General features: G+C 57.8%; 5 protein-coding genes across 5 annotated transcripts; 3 read left to right on the top strand and 2 right to left on the bottom strand.

Annotated features, from left to right (window-relative positions):
• The first annotated feature begins 1,429 nt into the window (after nucleotides 1-1,429).
• On the top strand, nucleotides 1,430-3,560 carry P884DRAFT_281719 (histone H3-K79 methyltransferase-like protein). The gene is made up of 2 exons (XM_069443561.1): nucleotides 1,430-2,332; nucleotides 2,395-3,560. Exons 1-2 carry the CDS (start codon nucleotides 1,740-1,742, stop codon nucleotides 3,305-3,307), a joined length of 1,506 nt encoding a protein of 501 aa, XP_069301670.1. The 5' UTR covers nucleotides 1,430-1,739; the 3' UTR covers nucleotides 3,308-3,560.
• Nucleotides 3,561-3,590: 30 nt separating this feature from the next.
• On the bottom strand, nucleotides 3,591-4,333 carry P884DRAFT_295793 (autophagy-related protein 16; the record flags this gene model as incomplete). The annotated part of the gene is made up of 2 exons (XM_069444356.1): nucleotides 3,591-4,135; nucleotides 4,249-4,333. The coding sequence occupies 2 exons, from the start codon at nucleotides 4,331-4,333 to the stop codon at nucleotides 3,591-3,593; spliced, it is 630 nt and encodes a 209-aa protein (XP_069301669.1).
• A 445-nt stretch (nucleotides 4,334-4,778) lies between these two features.
• P884DRAFT_234188 (Vps16, N-terminal region-domain-containing protein) lies at nucleotides 4,779-7,853 on the top strand. The gene is made up of 5 exons (XM_069439906.1): nucleotides 4,779-4,977; nucleotides 5,055-5,822; nucleotides 5,881-7,150; nucleotides 7,236-7,317; nucleotides 7,420-7,853. Exons 1-5 carry the CDS (start codon nucleotides 4,833-4,835, stop codon nucleotides 7,669-7,671), a joined length of 2,517 nt encoding a protein of 838 aa, XP_069301668.1. The 5' UTR covers nucleotides 4,779-4,832; the 3' UTR covers nucleotides 7,672-7,853.
• A 627-nt stretch (nucleotides 7,854-8,480) lies between these two features.
• On the bottom strand, nucleotides 8,481-10,000 carry P884DRAFT_190756 (uncharacterized protein; the record flags this gene model as incomplete). Its single annotated transcript, XM_069437538.1, has 3 exons — nucleotides 8,481-9,230; nucleotides 9,287-9,386; nucleotides 9,474-10,000. The coding sequence occupies 3 exons, from the start codon at nucleotides 9,998-10,000 to the stop codon at nucleotides 8,481-8,483; spliced, it is 1,377 nt and encodes a 458-aa protein (XP_069301667.1).
• A 2,460-nt stretch (nucleotides 10,001-12,460) lies between these two features.
• On the top strand, nucleotides 12,461-14,323 carry P884DRAFT_189777 (peptidase M16 inactive domain-containing protein; the record flags this gene model as incomplete). Its single annotated transcript, XM_069437462.1, has 2 exons — nucleotides 12,461-12,604; nucleotides 12,704-14,323. The coding sequence occupies 2 exons, from the start codon at nucleotides 12,461-12,463 to the stop codon at nucleotides 14,321-14,323; spliced, it is 1,764 nt and encodes a 587-aa protein (XP_069301666.1).
• Between the last annotated feature and the right edge of the window lie 208 nt (nucleotides 14,324-14,531).

Genomic DNA, 14,531 nt, shown 5'->3' with positions numbered 1-14,531 from the left:
TCCGCATGTCTAAACATCGACACAATAATGAAGGAGTGCGTATGTTCAGTGGACAGCATGCGCGGCAAACTGCGGCTGGCCGAACAATGAACCTGCCGCCTAGCAAGATGTTCAAAGTTGAAGTCTCTTGCAGGTGGATGCGCGGATAGAACTGACGATCTTCGTATCTCTGCTACGTAGTTGGCGATGGTTCTGTAGGAAGAAGGACGGAGGCGTCCAGAGCCAACCTGCAGGAAGATGTGGATGGCTGCAACCTCGGTAGGGCTGGAGCCCTGGTGGGCCCAGTCCACCACAAAGTCGCAAACATGACGTCAGGCATGATGCCCCGTTTCGGGAACTAGCCTACGGGCCCGCCACATGGTTTGACGCAACTCCTAATGTTTCTGGCACAGACTTTTCAACTCGTCAAACACGCTGTTCTATCTATATAGCGTTTGTTACACGTATGTGTCATGACAAGCAGCGGTGCACCGATCAGTTCATCCGATTACCTCAGAGCCCCTGGAAGCTGTGTATCACTTCGTCAGAATTGAACCAGGCGGAGGGTTAGGGTATACCGTTTCCCAACACACCGTCTCGTCCTCTACTCTCCCCTATCCTCTGCCGAGTGATACTGCTGCGAAAAGCATCTCACTGTCCTCACTGCAGCTCTAACTGCAGCGCCATAATGTACTTTCTCAGGTTTGCTACCGTAGTTTATGGAACTCGCTCCAAACCATTTCCGAAGGGGACAACCTTTAAATGGTCAATGCGTTTAGAGAGCATGCCTGTTTAGAGAGCATGCCTGGCTAGCTCGCGTGGCTAGTGCCTCAGAAGCTGATACGCTTCTGACACACACACCACATGACTAGTGCCTAAGGTCGGTATATTTGCAGGCTCGACATCCCTAATAACGGCTTTTGAATACAGTCCTTCTTCTTTCTGTATATGGCAAGTGCTGCGCAATCCCCCGCAGAAATGAACAAGAGCAAGTAACTGAATTCGATCGATTGATTGATTGCAAGTGAGCTGAGCAAGACTAATTCGCAGTTCCTAGATTTCGATGGGGTTGCTAAAGCCTCGTGTTCTTGTCAGATGCGTCCATGAAAGGGCTCGAGAATAGGAAAGTAGCACGGATTACTTGTGTTTCCGACGGCGAAATGCGTCTCCAGTCACTAAAGTACTTGGTACTCTACGGACAGGATGAATACAAGTTACTGTCCCTCGTAGGTTCGATTTCCTCATTGTTGAAATTTACGCTAGTCTTATTACAGTTAGCGCCTCTTCCAAGGAGCACCTTGCTTCTGGAACCATATCACATGACTTTGAGAAGGTTTTCTTGGGCCCTGACGCGCCACCGGAACGGAAGTCGCGCAGGTGCCTGCGTAAGAGTAGTCAGCGGGAAGAAGGGTCCCCTGCGTCGCCAAGGCTCCCAAATCTTCTCCGGTCCCCGAACTTCAAAAGTCGCCGTCAACCGGCGCGCTTCTTTCTATGTCGACCCCGCAGCTTCGCCATCTTTACCTATCCCCTTCCCGACAAAGAGACGGCTTGGCCTCGTCATTTTGCTCGCTCCGCCATAGCGCTACCTTCAACAGCGTAACGAAGCATTGTCTCCCATTTCGTGTTGCGCATCCCTCGCGAGATTATACCGTACATGTTCCGGATCCGAGAGACAAGACCCGCCGAGCTCCTGCACGCTTGAGGCTGCCTATGTACGCGTCGCCGATCGCATCTCGACATCAGGCGGCGAAACGGGGAAAATGAGTATACTGAACAAAAAATCCAAGTTCAAAGTCAAGACCGAGGTGCGCAAGGTCCAGCAAGCCGTCGCGCCCAAGCCAGCCACGAACGCCCCCGGCGCCAGCAGCAGTAGCAGCACCAGCGTGAGCCTTCGGGGCACGCCCCGCGCTTCGCCCGTCCCGGCCTCGTCCCTGAGCGTAAAGCGACTCCAGCAGCAGCCTGCGTCCTCCCCCTCACACTCTTCCCCAGCGCCTGCCCCCAGCACCGGCAACCCCAACCGGAAACGACCAGCGCTCGTCAGCAGACGCTCCACCGCGAGCGCAAGCCCCGCGCCCATTTTGAGTGACTCTGAGCCCGGGTCTGAGGACGACGATGACTGGCGGGAGAGGTTAGACCCGAGCAAGCGGCGGAAGCGGGCGCACACGGAGGATCCGGGCCGGCGGTTGCGGCATCCGAAATTATGGGCGGGCGACGGTGATGATGATGAGATACCGGCGATTGTGCACTCGGCGGAAGTGGCATCGCTCGAGAATAAGTGCCAGCCAGTCATGGGATTGGGGAGGGACGAAGTTGTAGTATACCTGCGATATCCCGGGGCTAGGTCCATGGAGCGGTAGGGGAAGATTCGTTCGTTGCAGTTTTGTGGACGATAATCACTGATCAAACGGGTATTAGGTACGAGCTCGTATGGGGCAAGGATAAGATTGACGGCGCCGCGGATATCATGAAGGTGGTCCATATTGCGGCATCGACGTACCTCACGGATACCGAGGCAAAGCCGTTTCTGGATCATGACACCGGAATCTATCGCCGGCTGGAAAAGAGCAAGAATACCAATGATGGGAACGGGTTTAAGGCGGCCTTGGCGGACTACAACGACCGGCTCCTGGAGTTGCAAAAGAAAGGAGCGATAGCGAAGAATATCGACGCCATGCGCGGCGTACCCCGGGAACTCGTCGAGGTCATCTTGGGCCAAATATACGACCGCACGGTGGCGCCTAAAGTCGAGTTGCTCGCCAAGTACGAAAACGGCACCGACAACGTTTATGGCGAGCTGCTCCACCCCTTTATCTCCGATATCTTTGACCGTACGAAGCTGAGCTCTGACATGGTCTTCGTTGACCTCGGTTCCGGAGTCGGCAACGTGACGCTTCAGGCGGCTCTAGAGAGAGGGTGCGAGAGCTGGGGTTGCGAGATGATGGAGAACGCGTGTAACCTGGCTGAGGCGCAGAAGAAAGAATTCGCGGCGCGGTGTCGTCTGTGGGGTATTGCGCCAGGCAAGGTGTACCTCGAACGGGGCGACTTTCGTAAGAATCAGAGGACTCTGGAGGCGCTCAAACGAGCGGACGTGGTCTTGGTCAACAACCAGGCTTTCACGTCGCAGCTCAACGACCACCTCGTCAATATGTTCTTGGACCTCAAGATGGGGTGCAAGATCGTGTCGCTCAAGACGTTCGTCCACGACAACAAGATTGCCGAAAACGATGTTGCGTCGTCGATCTTGGAAGTCGAGCACCTGAGCTACCCTGGAGGCTACGTTAGCTGGACAGGAGCTCCAGGTAGATACTGTATTTCGACGAGGAAATGATTCGCTGCGTGTCAGGGATTGGAGATGTGTTGGTCGGTTTCGGATGGGTTTTCAGGAGTATTGGTGGGCGGGCATCTGTGTTTGGAGAACGTGTCTGCAAAGAGGAACGAGTACCCCATACAGCGGTATCTGCTTGGGCATGATTCTGAAAAGGGCGAAGCGAGTCGGGAAGGGAGCGGCATAGAGATGTATTCCAACGTACCTTGTCCAGAAACCATTATTGACTGATCCAAAGTCGCTCGATTTTCAACGAGATTCTCTTCCGAATCTTTGACTTGTGCGGTCATTTCCTCCGGTTGAACAGGGGATCGTTTGCCAGGTTCATGGCCTCAACCTCCTGTCCTACCCGCTTCATGAATCTCTCGACGAGTTGCTTGTTCTCGGCTTCCTGTTCGGCTCGCTTCCTCTCCACCATGTCGAGCTGCATGTTGAGCACCGCCAGCTCGTCCTGTACGTCCGCAACGAGCTTGGTTTTGACGCGGAGCTCCTCCTCGCGGTCTCGCAACTTCAAGGCGAGAGTACGCCGCTCCGCCGTGAGATCACGGAGCGCTTTGGAGTCGGAGGCTGTCTTGCTGCGGAGGCGTGCGAGCTCCTCCTCTGCTGCCTGGAGACGTTGTTGGAATTGCCCTTTTGCGCGGAGAGCTTCGGCCAGCTCAAGGCGGAGTCGTGCTACTAAGGGAGTGTCGTCCGGGGAAGAGGAGTCGGGAGGCGGGGATGTTGGGTCTTTCGAAGTGCCGGATTTGGGTGGGGGAGCGGAGGGCTGGGCTTGGGTTTCGCGGGCGGCTTTCTCAGCTTCGAGGACGGAGACACGGTCGAGCAGTTGCGAATCTGGGAGCTGGTCAGCCTAACGTGCGGACACCTTAAAAAGCTTTCCCAGGTGATTGCTGTCGTCGCTGACGGAATCGGCGAGCAACAGGCGAGGGAGGGGTCCATCAACTGACACGCCGAGATAAGCTCTTGATTGACTGGATGCTGCTTTTCGGCATCTCTGATGCCGGCGAGATATTCCTGTCTCCAGTCTGACATGGTGTTGTTGCAATCCTGCTACGGGAATGTGTGGATACGCAAGCAGGATCTGAATGATTCGGAAAGGAAGCAGACGGAGGGACAAACAAGCAGCATAGTACCGTGGGGCGTTTGGCTTCGGTTTCGATGATGCAAAGGCGCCGAAGCAGAGCGGTTGATTGACCCCGCGATTTGCCAAGATGCACAACCTTAGTAAGGTAGTTAGTTGTAGTGTAGGGCTGTCCCTGGTTGGCTTCAGTGGTACCCAAGGATGGTAACTTATGTCTGTAACTAATCCGTACAGTACATACAGTGCTTATGTATCTTGGCCGGGCTGGTGAGCACCGTGCGAGGTCCGCCGCCTCACAGGCATCCACTGCAGTTGCAGGGCCACTCATCAATCAACCGGGCTCTAAGGTCCCTATAACTAGTACTGTACTGTACGATCAATCCTCGCAGCCACTCTCGGCTCACCTTAACTTTCTACCACAGCAAAACAAGCATGGAGACATGACAAACGATGGACGTCGCTCATCCCACTGCAGGCTGGGAACAGCTTGGCGAGCGCTTTTACCGCAAGATCCAGCTTTACACCCAAGTGTTTGACCAGGACCTCGAGCTCGACAACTACTTGGTCGCGGGGGCTCCCTACGGAGGCGCCATCGGTGAGTAGTAGTGGATGGCGTTCCCTCTTCAACCACACCCTCCACTTCCGCCAGCCACGCCTCTGACGCGGCAACAGCCCTCTACCGCGATGAGGAGAAGTTGATCGCCTTCCAACCAACAAAGCCCTCCAAGCCCAGCATCGACATCTACAGCTGCGCCGGCAAGCTCCTCCGGCGCATCAACTGGGACCAGGGTTCCATCAAGGGTCTGGGCTGGTCCGAGGATGAGAAGCTGCTGGTCGTCACGGCCGACGGGACCGTGCGATGTTACTACGACCTGCATGGCGAGTTCAACCAGTTCTCCTTGGGTAATGGTGCCGACCAGGTTGGAGTCAAGTCGTGCAGGTTCTACGACCACGGTCTTGTCGCCCTCCTGAACAACAACTCCTTGGTCTCGGTCTCGTCGTATGACGAGCCGCGTCCCAAGCTTCTAGCTCCGCCCCCAGAGGGCCATGTCCACGCGTGGAACATCATCCCGCCCGCTCACACGCTGTCTCGGTCGGTCGAGGTGCTCCTGAGCATCAACCAGACCATATACGTATCCGATGCCGGCGAATGCAGGGACCGCTTCTTGGATATCGGCCCCTTCACCCACATCGCCGTGTCGCCGAATGGGAAGTTCTGTTCCCTCTATACGACGAATGGCAAGGCACACGTCATCACCAGCGACTTCGAGAGCCGCTTCAGCGAGCATGACTCCAGGTCCAAAATCCCCCCAAAGTATTTCGAGTGGTGTGGGAATGATGCCGTGGTTATTGCGTGGGAGGATGAAGTCCACCTCGTGGGTCCGAGCGGTTCATCCGCCAAATTCTACTACGATGGCGGTCGGGTACATATCGTCCCCGGTGCGTGCTCTCTTTCATCTTACTGTGTGACTACCTTCCCGCTGACGAAGCGCAACAGACTACGACGGAGTGAGGATCATTGCCAATGATACCTGCGATTTTCTTCAGAAGGTTCCGGACGTCACGGAGCAAGTGTTCCGCCTCGGCGCGGACTCTCCGGCAGCCATATTGCTGGACGCTGTCGAGCAGCTTGAGTTGCAGTCACCAAGGGCTGATGACAATATCCAGCTGATCCGGCCGAACCTTGTCGAGGCCGTGGACACGTGCGTGAGCGCGGCCGGCCAGGAATTCAGCGTCCACTGGCAGAAGCAGCTGCTCAAGGCCGCTTCCTTCGGCAAGTCGGTGCTCGACGTCTACAACAGCGACGACTTTGTAGATATGTGCGAGACGCTACGGGTGCTGAACGCTGTCCGCTTCTTTGAGATTGGCCTGCCTCTTTCCTACGAGCAGTACCAACGCCTCTCCCCGTCCGGCCTAATCTCCCGCCTGCTCAACCGTCACCAGTACCTCTTGGCGCTCCGCATCGCAGGCTACCTGCGGCTACCGACCGACAAGATCTACGTTCACTGGGCCTCTGCCAAGGTCCGATTGGGCTCTGAGGACGACGATGTCGTCTGTCGCAAGATTGTCGAGAAGCTGTCCGGCAAGCCGGGCATATCCTTTGAGACGATTGCGCGCGCTGCGTACGACGAAGGGAGGGGCCGCCTGGCCACCGAGCTCCTCAACCACGAGCCACGTGCCGGAAGGCAGGTGCCGTTGCTACTGAGCATGGAGGAGGATGAGCTCGCGCTGGACAAGGCCATCGAAAGCGGGGACACAGACCTGATCTACTTTGTCCTGCATCAGCTCCGGCGCAAGCTGCCCCTGGCCGGATTCTTCCGTGTCATCAACAGCCGGCCTACCGCCACCGCTTTGGTGGAGGCATTGGCGCGCCAAGGGGATGGGGCTGGAGGCGGCGACGATGGCGAAGACACCACGCTGCTCAAAGACCTGTACTACCAAGACGACCGTCGCCTGGACGGAGCATCTGTGTTTATCCGCGACGCCCTGCGCCAGCCCGAGAGCCGAACGGCAAGTGACAAGCTCGCCATCGCCGCAAAACTGCTTTCGGACAACGTCAAAGAGCATGCGTTCGAGCTGGGCGCGCTGAAAGAAGCGACAACGCTGCTGCGGATGCAGGAGGCATTTGATCGCGACTTGACGGACACCTTCACGGGACTGTCAGTCAATCAGACCATGTTCAAGCTCATCCGGTTGGGGTACCACGGCAGAGCGAAGAAGATCCAGAGCGAGTTCAAGGTGCCTGAGAAGGTGGCCTGGTGGATTCGGTAGGTTTTTTGGCCTCACCCGATTGATTGATATTCTACTGCTCTCTTTGCGGAGCGAGGACAGCTCACACAATCAAAATTTCAGGCTCCAAGCCCTCGTGGCCAAGCGCGACTGGAACGAGCTTGAAGAGATATCCCGGCAGCGCAAGAGCCCCATCGGCTGGCAGGTACGCACAAGCCCCAAATTCCCCTTACCCGCCCTCCGCGGCGGCCCCCCCCTGTTCTGAGCTCCAGCCCGCTGACTCGCTCCGCGAACGCCCCGCTGCCAGCCATTCTACAACCTGATCCTCCAAGCAGGCAATCCGCGCCTGGCAGCGACCTTCATACCCAAGTGCACCGGTCTCGAGCCGGGCCAGGCTGTGGTCATGTACGAAAAATGCGGGATGCGCGTCAAGGCGGCCGAGGAGGCGGTCAAGATCAGGGATGCCGAGGCGTGGACGCGCCTGCTGGAGGCCGCGGGGCGGGGCACGGCCGAGGGAAGGGAGATTGAGAGGTTGGGTTTGTCTGTCTTCAAGACGTGATGTGTTGTGAACTGTGGTGTTGGGGTTTGAGATTGCGTTTCGTCTTTTGTCTCTTGTGCTCAAGTTGGGAGGCTGCAGTTGGTGTCAGCGATGCAATACAGCGATGCGTAATGCAGTGCGGTTCAAAGCCGCGTTCATTTTGTGATCACCTCTGACATTGATATAATATAGTAAGGCGTGAGGTTCTAGAAAGCAGTGGAGAGCAACCAATGGATCGAGAGAACGGTTCCTGGGCTGTGGTCAGGAAGGCTACGCCTCAAGCCACCCAGTCCCCTTGTCTGCCGTCACTCGTTAATTGTAAACAAAGGTTCGTCTACTTTGGCGAACAAATACGACTTTAAACCCAAAACCTGACCTTACTCTGAGAGGAGTAGCACATCCACCGCACCATCATGCGGCACTGAGGACTAAGAATCACATATATAAACGTATAGAAAAGCATCAAAGGACAAGGTAACACAGTTGTGGCAAAACCCAGTCCCAAGAACCCCCGGAACGACAGTAACCTTTCCATCTGTCCTTCGGAAGTGCATATCCCTCTCTGCCAGATAGACCAGTCCCAACCGTCAACTCCCAACTGTGCTGTGTGCAATGCGCCCGCCCTTTGTGCTATACTCGACTGAGAACCGAAAAACACCCAAAGCGAAACGGGGAAATGAGCGAAATAGACGGGAAGGAAAATGGTGACGCAATCAAAAACATCATGCCATATGAAATCACCGCTGAAGAGGGCGAATAGTCATGCCAACCCTTCAATGCCCGAGCTCCTTCGATGACGGCCTCCCCGGAACCACACTCATGCGTGCCACTCACGAACCAACATTGTCCATCGCCAGCCTCGCACTAGCTGCCTGGACAGCGGCCTCGAGGCTGCTTCTCGCAGCGTGGTTGGCGCCACCCTGGCTGAGAGCGGCCGCCGCGGGACGAGCGCCCTCAGAACTTAGTCTTACTCCGCTGCCATCAAACACCCACGGCCCGGCGTCGTTCCGCGGCGTGATCGGGCCCTCGTGACCGTTAGTCACTGGCGCACTGGTGGGCGAGGGCGTCCTGGCTTCGCGGCGATCGTCTGGTGGGGTCCGCTGGGCTGGGGAGGGGATGGGCATGGGATTGGAGACCGCGTGTGACAGAACTGTCGCGTCCCCATGGGTTACAGCGCCGTCGAGCCGCGGTGGGGATTGCTCCCGCGGAGGGGAGGGGTCGATTAGCAGGTCCATGTCTGTTGGCTCGGTCGGTTGTCTTTGTTGCTGCTGCTGTGGAGCGAGTTGACCGTTATGTGCTGATTCCCTCGATGAGCGCGGCGCCGAGGCAGCGGAACTATTCGAGTTATCGGGGTCGGCCGCCGGCGGTTGTAGTGAGGCTCCTTCCTGTGCTGCTGCTGCACCTTCATCTGAGTCGAGCTGCTCCCAATCCTCTGGATCCTCTACTTCTGCCTCAAGGTCGGCTGCAGCACGGCAGTTTGGGCAGATGAAGATGGGGTAGGAAGGAGAGGTGAGGAGGGATCGGATGCACTTGTAGTGCCATGTATGGGAGCAGGGCGCAACGAAGAGACACTGGCATGGCTGAGAGTTGTCAGCCAACGCTGGTTCGGGGTGGTGCAAGAAAAAGAAACACTTACCGCTATGCTGTTGAGGCAGATTGAGCAGTCTTGCGAATATGACCCCGACGTGTTGGCATTGCCGGCTGCCATGTTCCTTAGCCGCTTATGCGTGGCCATGCTGGATAGATGTTAGTATCAGCGACAATTGGACATCAGACCCCGGAAGGGAGTTGGGGAGGGGTGGGGGGGAGGGGGAATTGCTCACTTGAAGGTGTTCAGCTTGTTTTGCCAGCCACGGTTCAACTCCAGCCTCATCTTGACGCAGCGGAAGATCATCTCCTCGCCCCCTTTGAAGTCAATGCCCAGCTGCACAATATCGCCATCGTTCACAGGGTACGGCTTCGACTCGGTACCAGGAGGGCTGAGGCGAATGTGATTCAGAAAGGTCCCCGAACTGCTCTTGACATCCTTGATGTACCACTTGCCGTCCTCATACCAGAACTCGCAGTGCCGCCGACTGACCACCTTGCTCTTGAAACCCACGGGGGCTGCCGAGGGGGTATTTGGCGGGACGTTGGGTTGGTTATCCCTCTCGGAATACCGGCCAACACGAATGACTTCCTTGCCTGTAGGGAGGGTGCGAGAGATCGGCGAGAACTTGAGCGACGGTCGGGTAGCGCGCGGGTCGTAGAAGGTACTGAACCGAATTGACGGTAGTGAGTCAAAGTTGCTACTGCCCCCCTCGTGGCGAGCAGCGGTATCGCCGGCGGTGGTAGAGCGCGTTCGGGTCATGTTGTCTGCTGGCGGAAGGGTCCCCGGCGTGCCTGCTGTTCGAGCCGCAGTGTCCGAATCGATGTGGACAGGGGCTTGAGGGGGATCGGCCGGCGGAGTTGCTGCTGCAATTCCTGAGTTGGCTCTCTCTCCCGAGGAGGAGGACGAGGTTGACAGCCCGAGAGGATGGGCGAGAGCGGGCACGAGCTGGGGGAAACGGTTGGTGCGAGGGGGGGAGGAGGGGCTAGTGCTGTTGTTATCTGGGGCGGGGGCGGCGTTCAAGTCGTTGTTGCGTAGGGCACTAAACCACGGGTTTGTTTGGGAGATTGGCGGCGATGGTGTTGACGATGCAGGTTGAGTGGCCGGAGCGGCGGGCTCGTGGGTGGTGTAAGTGGTGTGGGTATTGTGGGTGTTGTGGGAACTGTGCTCGCGGGACAGGATGTGGGTTTGCGTGTAGTTGCGTAGGTAGCTCAAGCCTCGTAGGCGGCTGCTTCTCGAAGGCGGTGTCGATGACGCGGGAGTCGCGGTGACGGGGGAGACAGCAAGGTTTCCAGGCCCCGTAGACGTGGGCGAGGCCGCAGGTTGCGTGAACATTGACGGGGACCGCTTGTGGTTCGGTGTGTTGTCGGGGTGGAGGAGCCGAAAAGACCGGCGCTGTCACCTGTCGGCTCTCGAGGATTGCGAAGTGTTTGCGGCCGTTGGGGGGAAAACGAAGTCCCTGATTCGCCTGGCGCAGTGCTATGGTTTGAAACAGAAACCGCCCGGTGCCCTGGATAGCACAGTAGCACCAGACCAAGTGACGCAAAAACAATTGATTAAATAATAGCAAAAAAAAAATCTTGCACTGCACCGAGCCGCGTAACCTCCAGTCCTCTTGGAGCCCGAGCAGGAAATTGATAAAAAGGTTCCGGTTGGAGAATTGTACCTGTCAATGGGTGAACCGGTTGCGAAGCCTCACGGCCTAGGGGGATGTCCTTGGTTTGGTGGCCTAGTGGGTCAAGGCAGGGAGTTGCGGGCCTCTGCGAAGTGCGAAAAGTCGTTGGTCTCGAGCAAACCGACCTTCTCGCTAGATTATGTGTGCTGTTGTTGGGTCCTGATTTTGGCCCGGGTTGCCCTGGGATTCCGTTGCGGACCGACTTGGCTGCACACAGGTGCGAGGTCAGCACGGCAAGGGATTCGGTGGCTGTCAGGGGAAATCTTCTGACTCAGAGGCGTTGAATCCGATAGGTGAGTCGCGCTTGATGCCAATGCTGGTTCTGGCGCCTTCCTCGAGACATCGACTGAGCCCGCATGCTCTTGTCACTTGACCGACTCCTTTAAAATCGGCTGTTGCGACCCAGAGGGGTCGCCGAAATAAGGGGGCGCTCAGGCGGTTGGCTGGGTGGCGAAGCCCCCCCCCCGCATCCGCCGCTGCGTAGGACCTACTGCAGGGCCAGTAATCCGCACACTAGCGTTCCCTACTAACTACCTGAGCTCGCTGAGGTATGTACGGATTAGAGTTATGTATGTACTCGCAATCTTTCGGAATGGGGGTGAGACAACGCCACAGAACCCCCTGACCTCCTTTTAGTACCTTACGGTACGGGCCTTGGTCTCAACGGGGCGGTTTGTTCTAGTTGTGCGCGTACTTGTCTCTGACTGTATGTTACCTACGTACACTACATGCGTACATTAATTACATTAGGTACCGACCTCCTTCGGATACGATACCTATCACCTAAGGTCTCCAGGTACCAAAGGTTAGTCGGGGGAGTTGGTGCGGTGAGGTGTTCCGAACTTTGAGTAGTTATACGGATGACTTAGAATATACATTGTATGGCTTCGCAGCACTCTTGTGCTTCTGCGGCCGGCAAATTGTCTAGAAGCGTTGTCCCCATAGAACCCCTCGGTCAAGCATTGACGGACTCTCATCCGAGACGAGAGTGTTGTATACATGCCCTAGGTGCGTCGGCGATGATTGTGAAGGCCCCGAGGTTCGTCCCCGCCTCAAGTGGCCATGTCCCAGCGATAACCAAGACGCAGTGCCGGAGTAACTACGGATTACATGTACGGATTACTCCGTACCATTCAAATGATTGACGTAGTATAAAAGCGTTCCCTGCCTCTGTGATGCATGTATACGCGTACGCCACGTACGCACGCGCGGTATTCCGTAGGGAAACTCGCTCTGCGTTCGGAGCAGCATTCATGGCCCCTTGGGCTCGCAGCGCTGCACAGCTGACGTAGGTGCGCAGTAGTTACCTGGAGGCCAGGCTTTTGGTGTGCGGGTGCTGCTGTACCTACACAAGGCAGCAAGGCAGTGTACGGAGTACCACAGTACGAGTAGGTCCGTTTGCCAAGACGGCCGGGCTTTCTTATCGATAGCGCCCCGGGCGCGAACGCAAGCAGCAGCCATGGATTTGTCTTCGACCAAGTGACGCTCCGAGAAATTCTGCGACAGCACCGAGCACTCTCGACGGACCGCCGGACCCAACCACAGTCATGCTCCGATCCTGCCGGCCAACGCGGCTACTCACCCGGCCTCGTCAGCCATGGAACACCCTTAGCGGCGGTCGCCCGTCCTTTCCGGCGAGGACGCTAGCGACCGCGGTCGGTCGAGGAATTAGGGTGCAAGCGCCCTCCAAGGTAGGCTGCATCGGCCAGTCCTTGGCGATAGATATCTGTGTTTTAAAAGGGGGGGGGGGGGGGGGATGACCCGCGACTGGAGGCTGATGAATGGCCCAGGAACCGACCGAGCGCGACAGGGTGACCACCCTTCCCAACGGCATCCGGGTGGCATCCGAAGACCTTCCTGATGCTTTCTCGGGCGTGGGCGTCTACATCGATGCCGGGTCGCGGTACGAAAACGAGTCGCTGCGCGGCGCGAGTCACATCATGGACCGGCTAGCTTTTAAGTCGACCGGGTCGCGGTCGGCCGACGAAATGCTCGAGACGGTCGAGAAGCTGGGCGGGAACATTCAATGCGCGTCCTCGAGGGAGTCGATGATGTATCAGGCGGCGACGTTCAACTCGGCCATCCCGACCACCGTTGGCCTGCTGGCCGAGACGATCCGCGACCCGAAGCTTACCGACGAGGAGATTCGGCAACAAATCGAGACGGCCGAGTACGAAGTGAGGGAGATATGGTCCAAACCCGAGCTGATCCTGCCCGAGCTGGTGCATACCGCCGCCTTCAAGGACAACACGCTCGGGAATCCGCTGCTCTGCCCCCAGGAGAGGCTAGGCGCTATCAACAGAGACGTCATCCGGGCGTACCGGGATGCTTTCTACCGGCCGGATCGCATCGTCGTCGCCTTCGCGGGCGTGCCGCACGAAGAGGCCGTCCGGTTGGCCGAGCGGCATTTTGGGGACATGGCACCAGCGCCTTCGCCGCTGTCGAGGACCGGCTCGGAAACGTCGCTCGACTCGGCGAGGTCGGAGTCCAGCGGTGCCTCCGACGCCTCGTCTTCGTCTTCGTCTTCTTCCTCGTCGTCCCCATCCTCCGATCCGGAGCCGTCCGGGCTGCTCTCCAAGATTCCATTCCTCAAGAGCTTCTCCCCATCCGGCAGCGGCTCTTCCCCTTCCGCCCCCATCACCCCGATATCCGCCGAGGACCTCTCCCGCCCGGCACACTACACCGGCGGCTTCTTGTCCCTCCCGCCCCAACCGCTCCCGCTGAACCCCAACCTCCCGACGTTCACGCACATCCAGCTGGCCTTCGAGGGCCTCCCCATCTCATCGGACGACATCTACGCCCTCGCGACGCTCCAGACCCTCCTGGGCGGCGGCGGCTCCTTCTCGGCCGGCGGGCCCGGCAAGGGCATGTACTCGCGCCTGTACACCAACGTGCTCAACCAGCACGGCTGGGTCGAGTCGTGCGTCGCCTTCAACCACTCGTACACCGACTCGGGCCTCTTCGGCATCGCCGCCTCGTGCTACCCGGGCCGCACCGCCGCCATGCTGCAGGTCATGTGCCGCGAGCTGCAGGCCCTGACCGTCGACGGCGGCTACTCGGCCCTCAACCCGGTCGAGGTCGCCCGCGCCAAGAACCAGCTGCGCAGCAGCCTCCTGATGAACCTCGAGAGCCGCATGGTCGAGCTCGAGGACCTCGGCCGCCAGGTCCAGGTGCACGGCCGCAAGATCGCCGTGCGGGAGATGACGAGGAAGATCAACGACCTGACGGTCCAGGACCTGCGCCGCGTCGCCAAGATGGTCGTCGGCGGCATGGTGGAGAACCGCGGCAAGGGGAGCGGCGCCCCCACCGTCGTGCTGCAGGAGGCGACGGCGCACGGCGTCAAGACCGCGGAGATGTCGTGGGATCAGATACAAGACGTGATTTATCAGTGGGGTTTGGGGCGGCGGTAGGAAAAGAAGCGAGAGTAGTGGTGTGTTGTGAGGGTCCATGTATGTGTGGGTGTGTGTGTTTGGAATTGTAAGAACAGGAGTAAGAGGAGGAGTCTCTTGTAACTATAACTATACGCTAGTGAACCTTGTATAGACCTTACCTGTTATTGTCTGCATTTCTGGTGTTGAACACAAGACAAATTCGTCATGATAGTCTTCATTGGGAGCT

This window comes from Thermothelomyces heterothallicus (assembly GCF_042370625.1).
Source record: "Thermothelomyces heterothallicus CBS 202.75 unplaced genomic scaffold P884_scaffold_1, whole genome shotgun sequence".
Classification (NCBI taxonomy): domain Eukaryota; kingdom Fungi; phylum Ascomycota; class Sordariomycetes; order Sordariales; family Chaetomiaceae; genus Thermothelomyces; species Thermothelomyces heterothallicus.
This window is presented reverse-complemented; position numbering and strand designations above follow the sequence as displayed.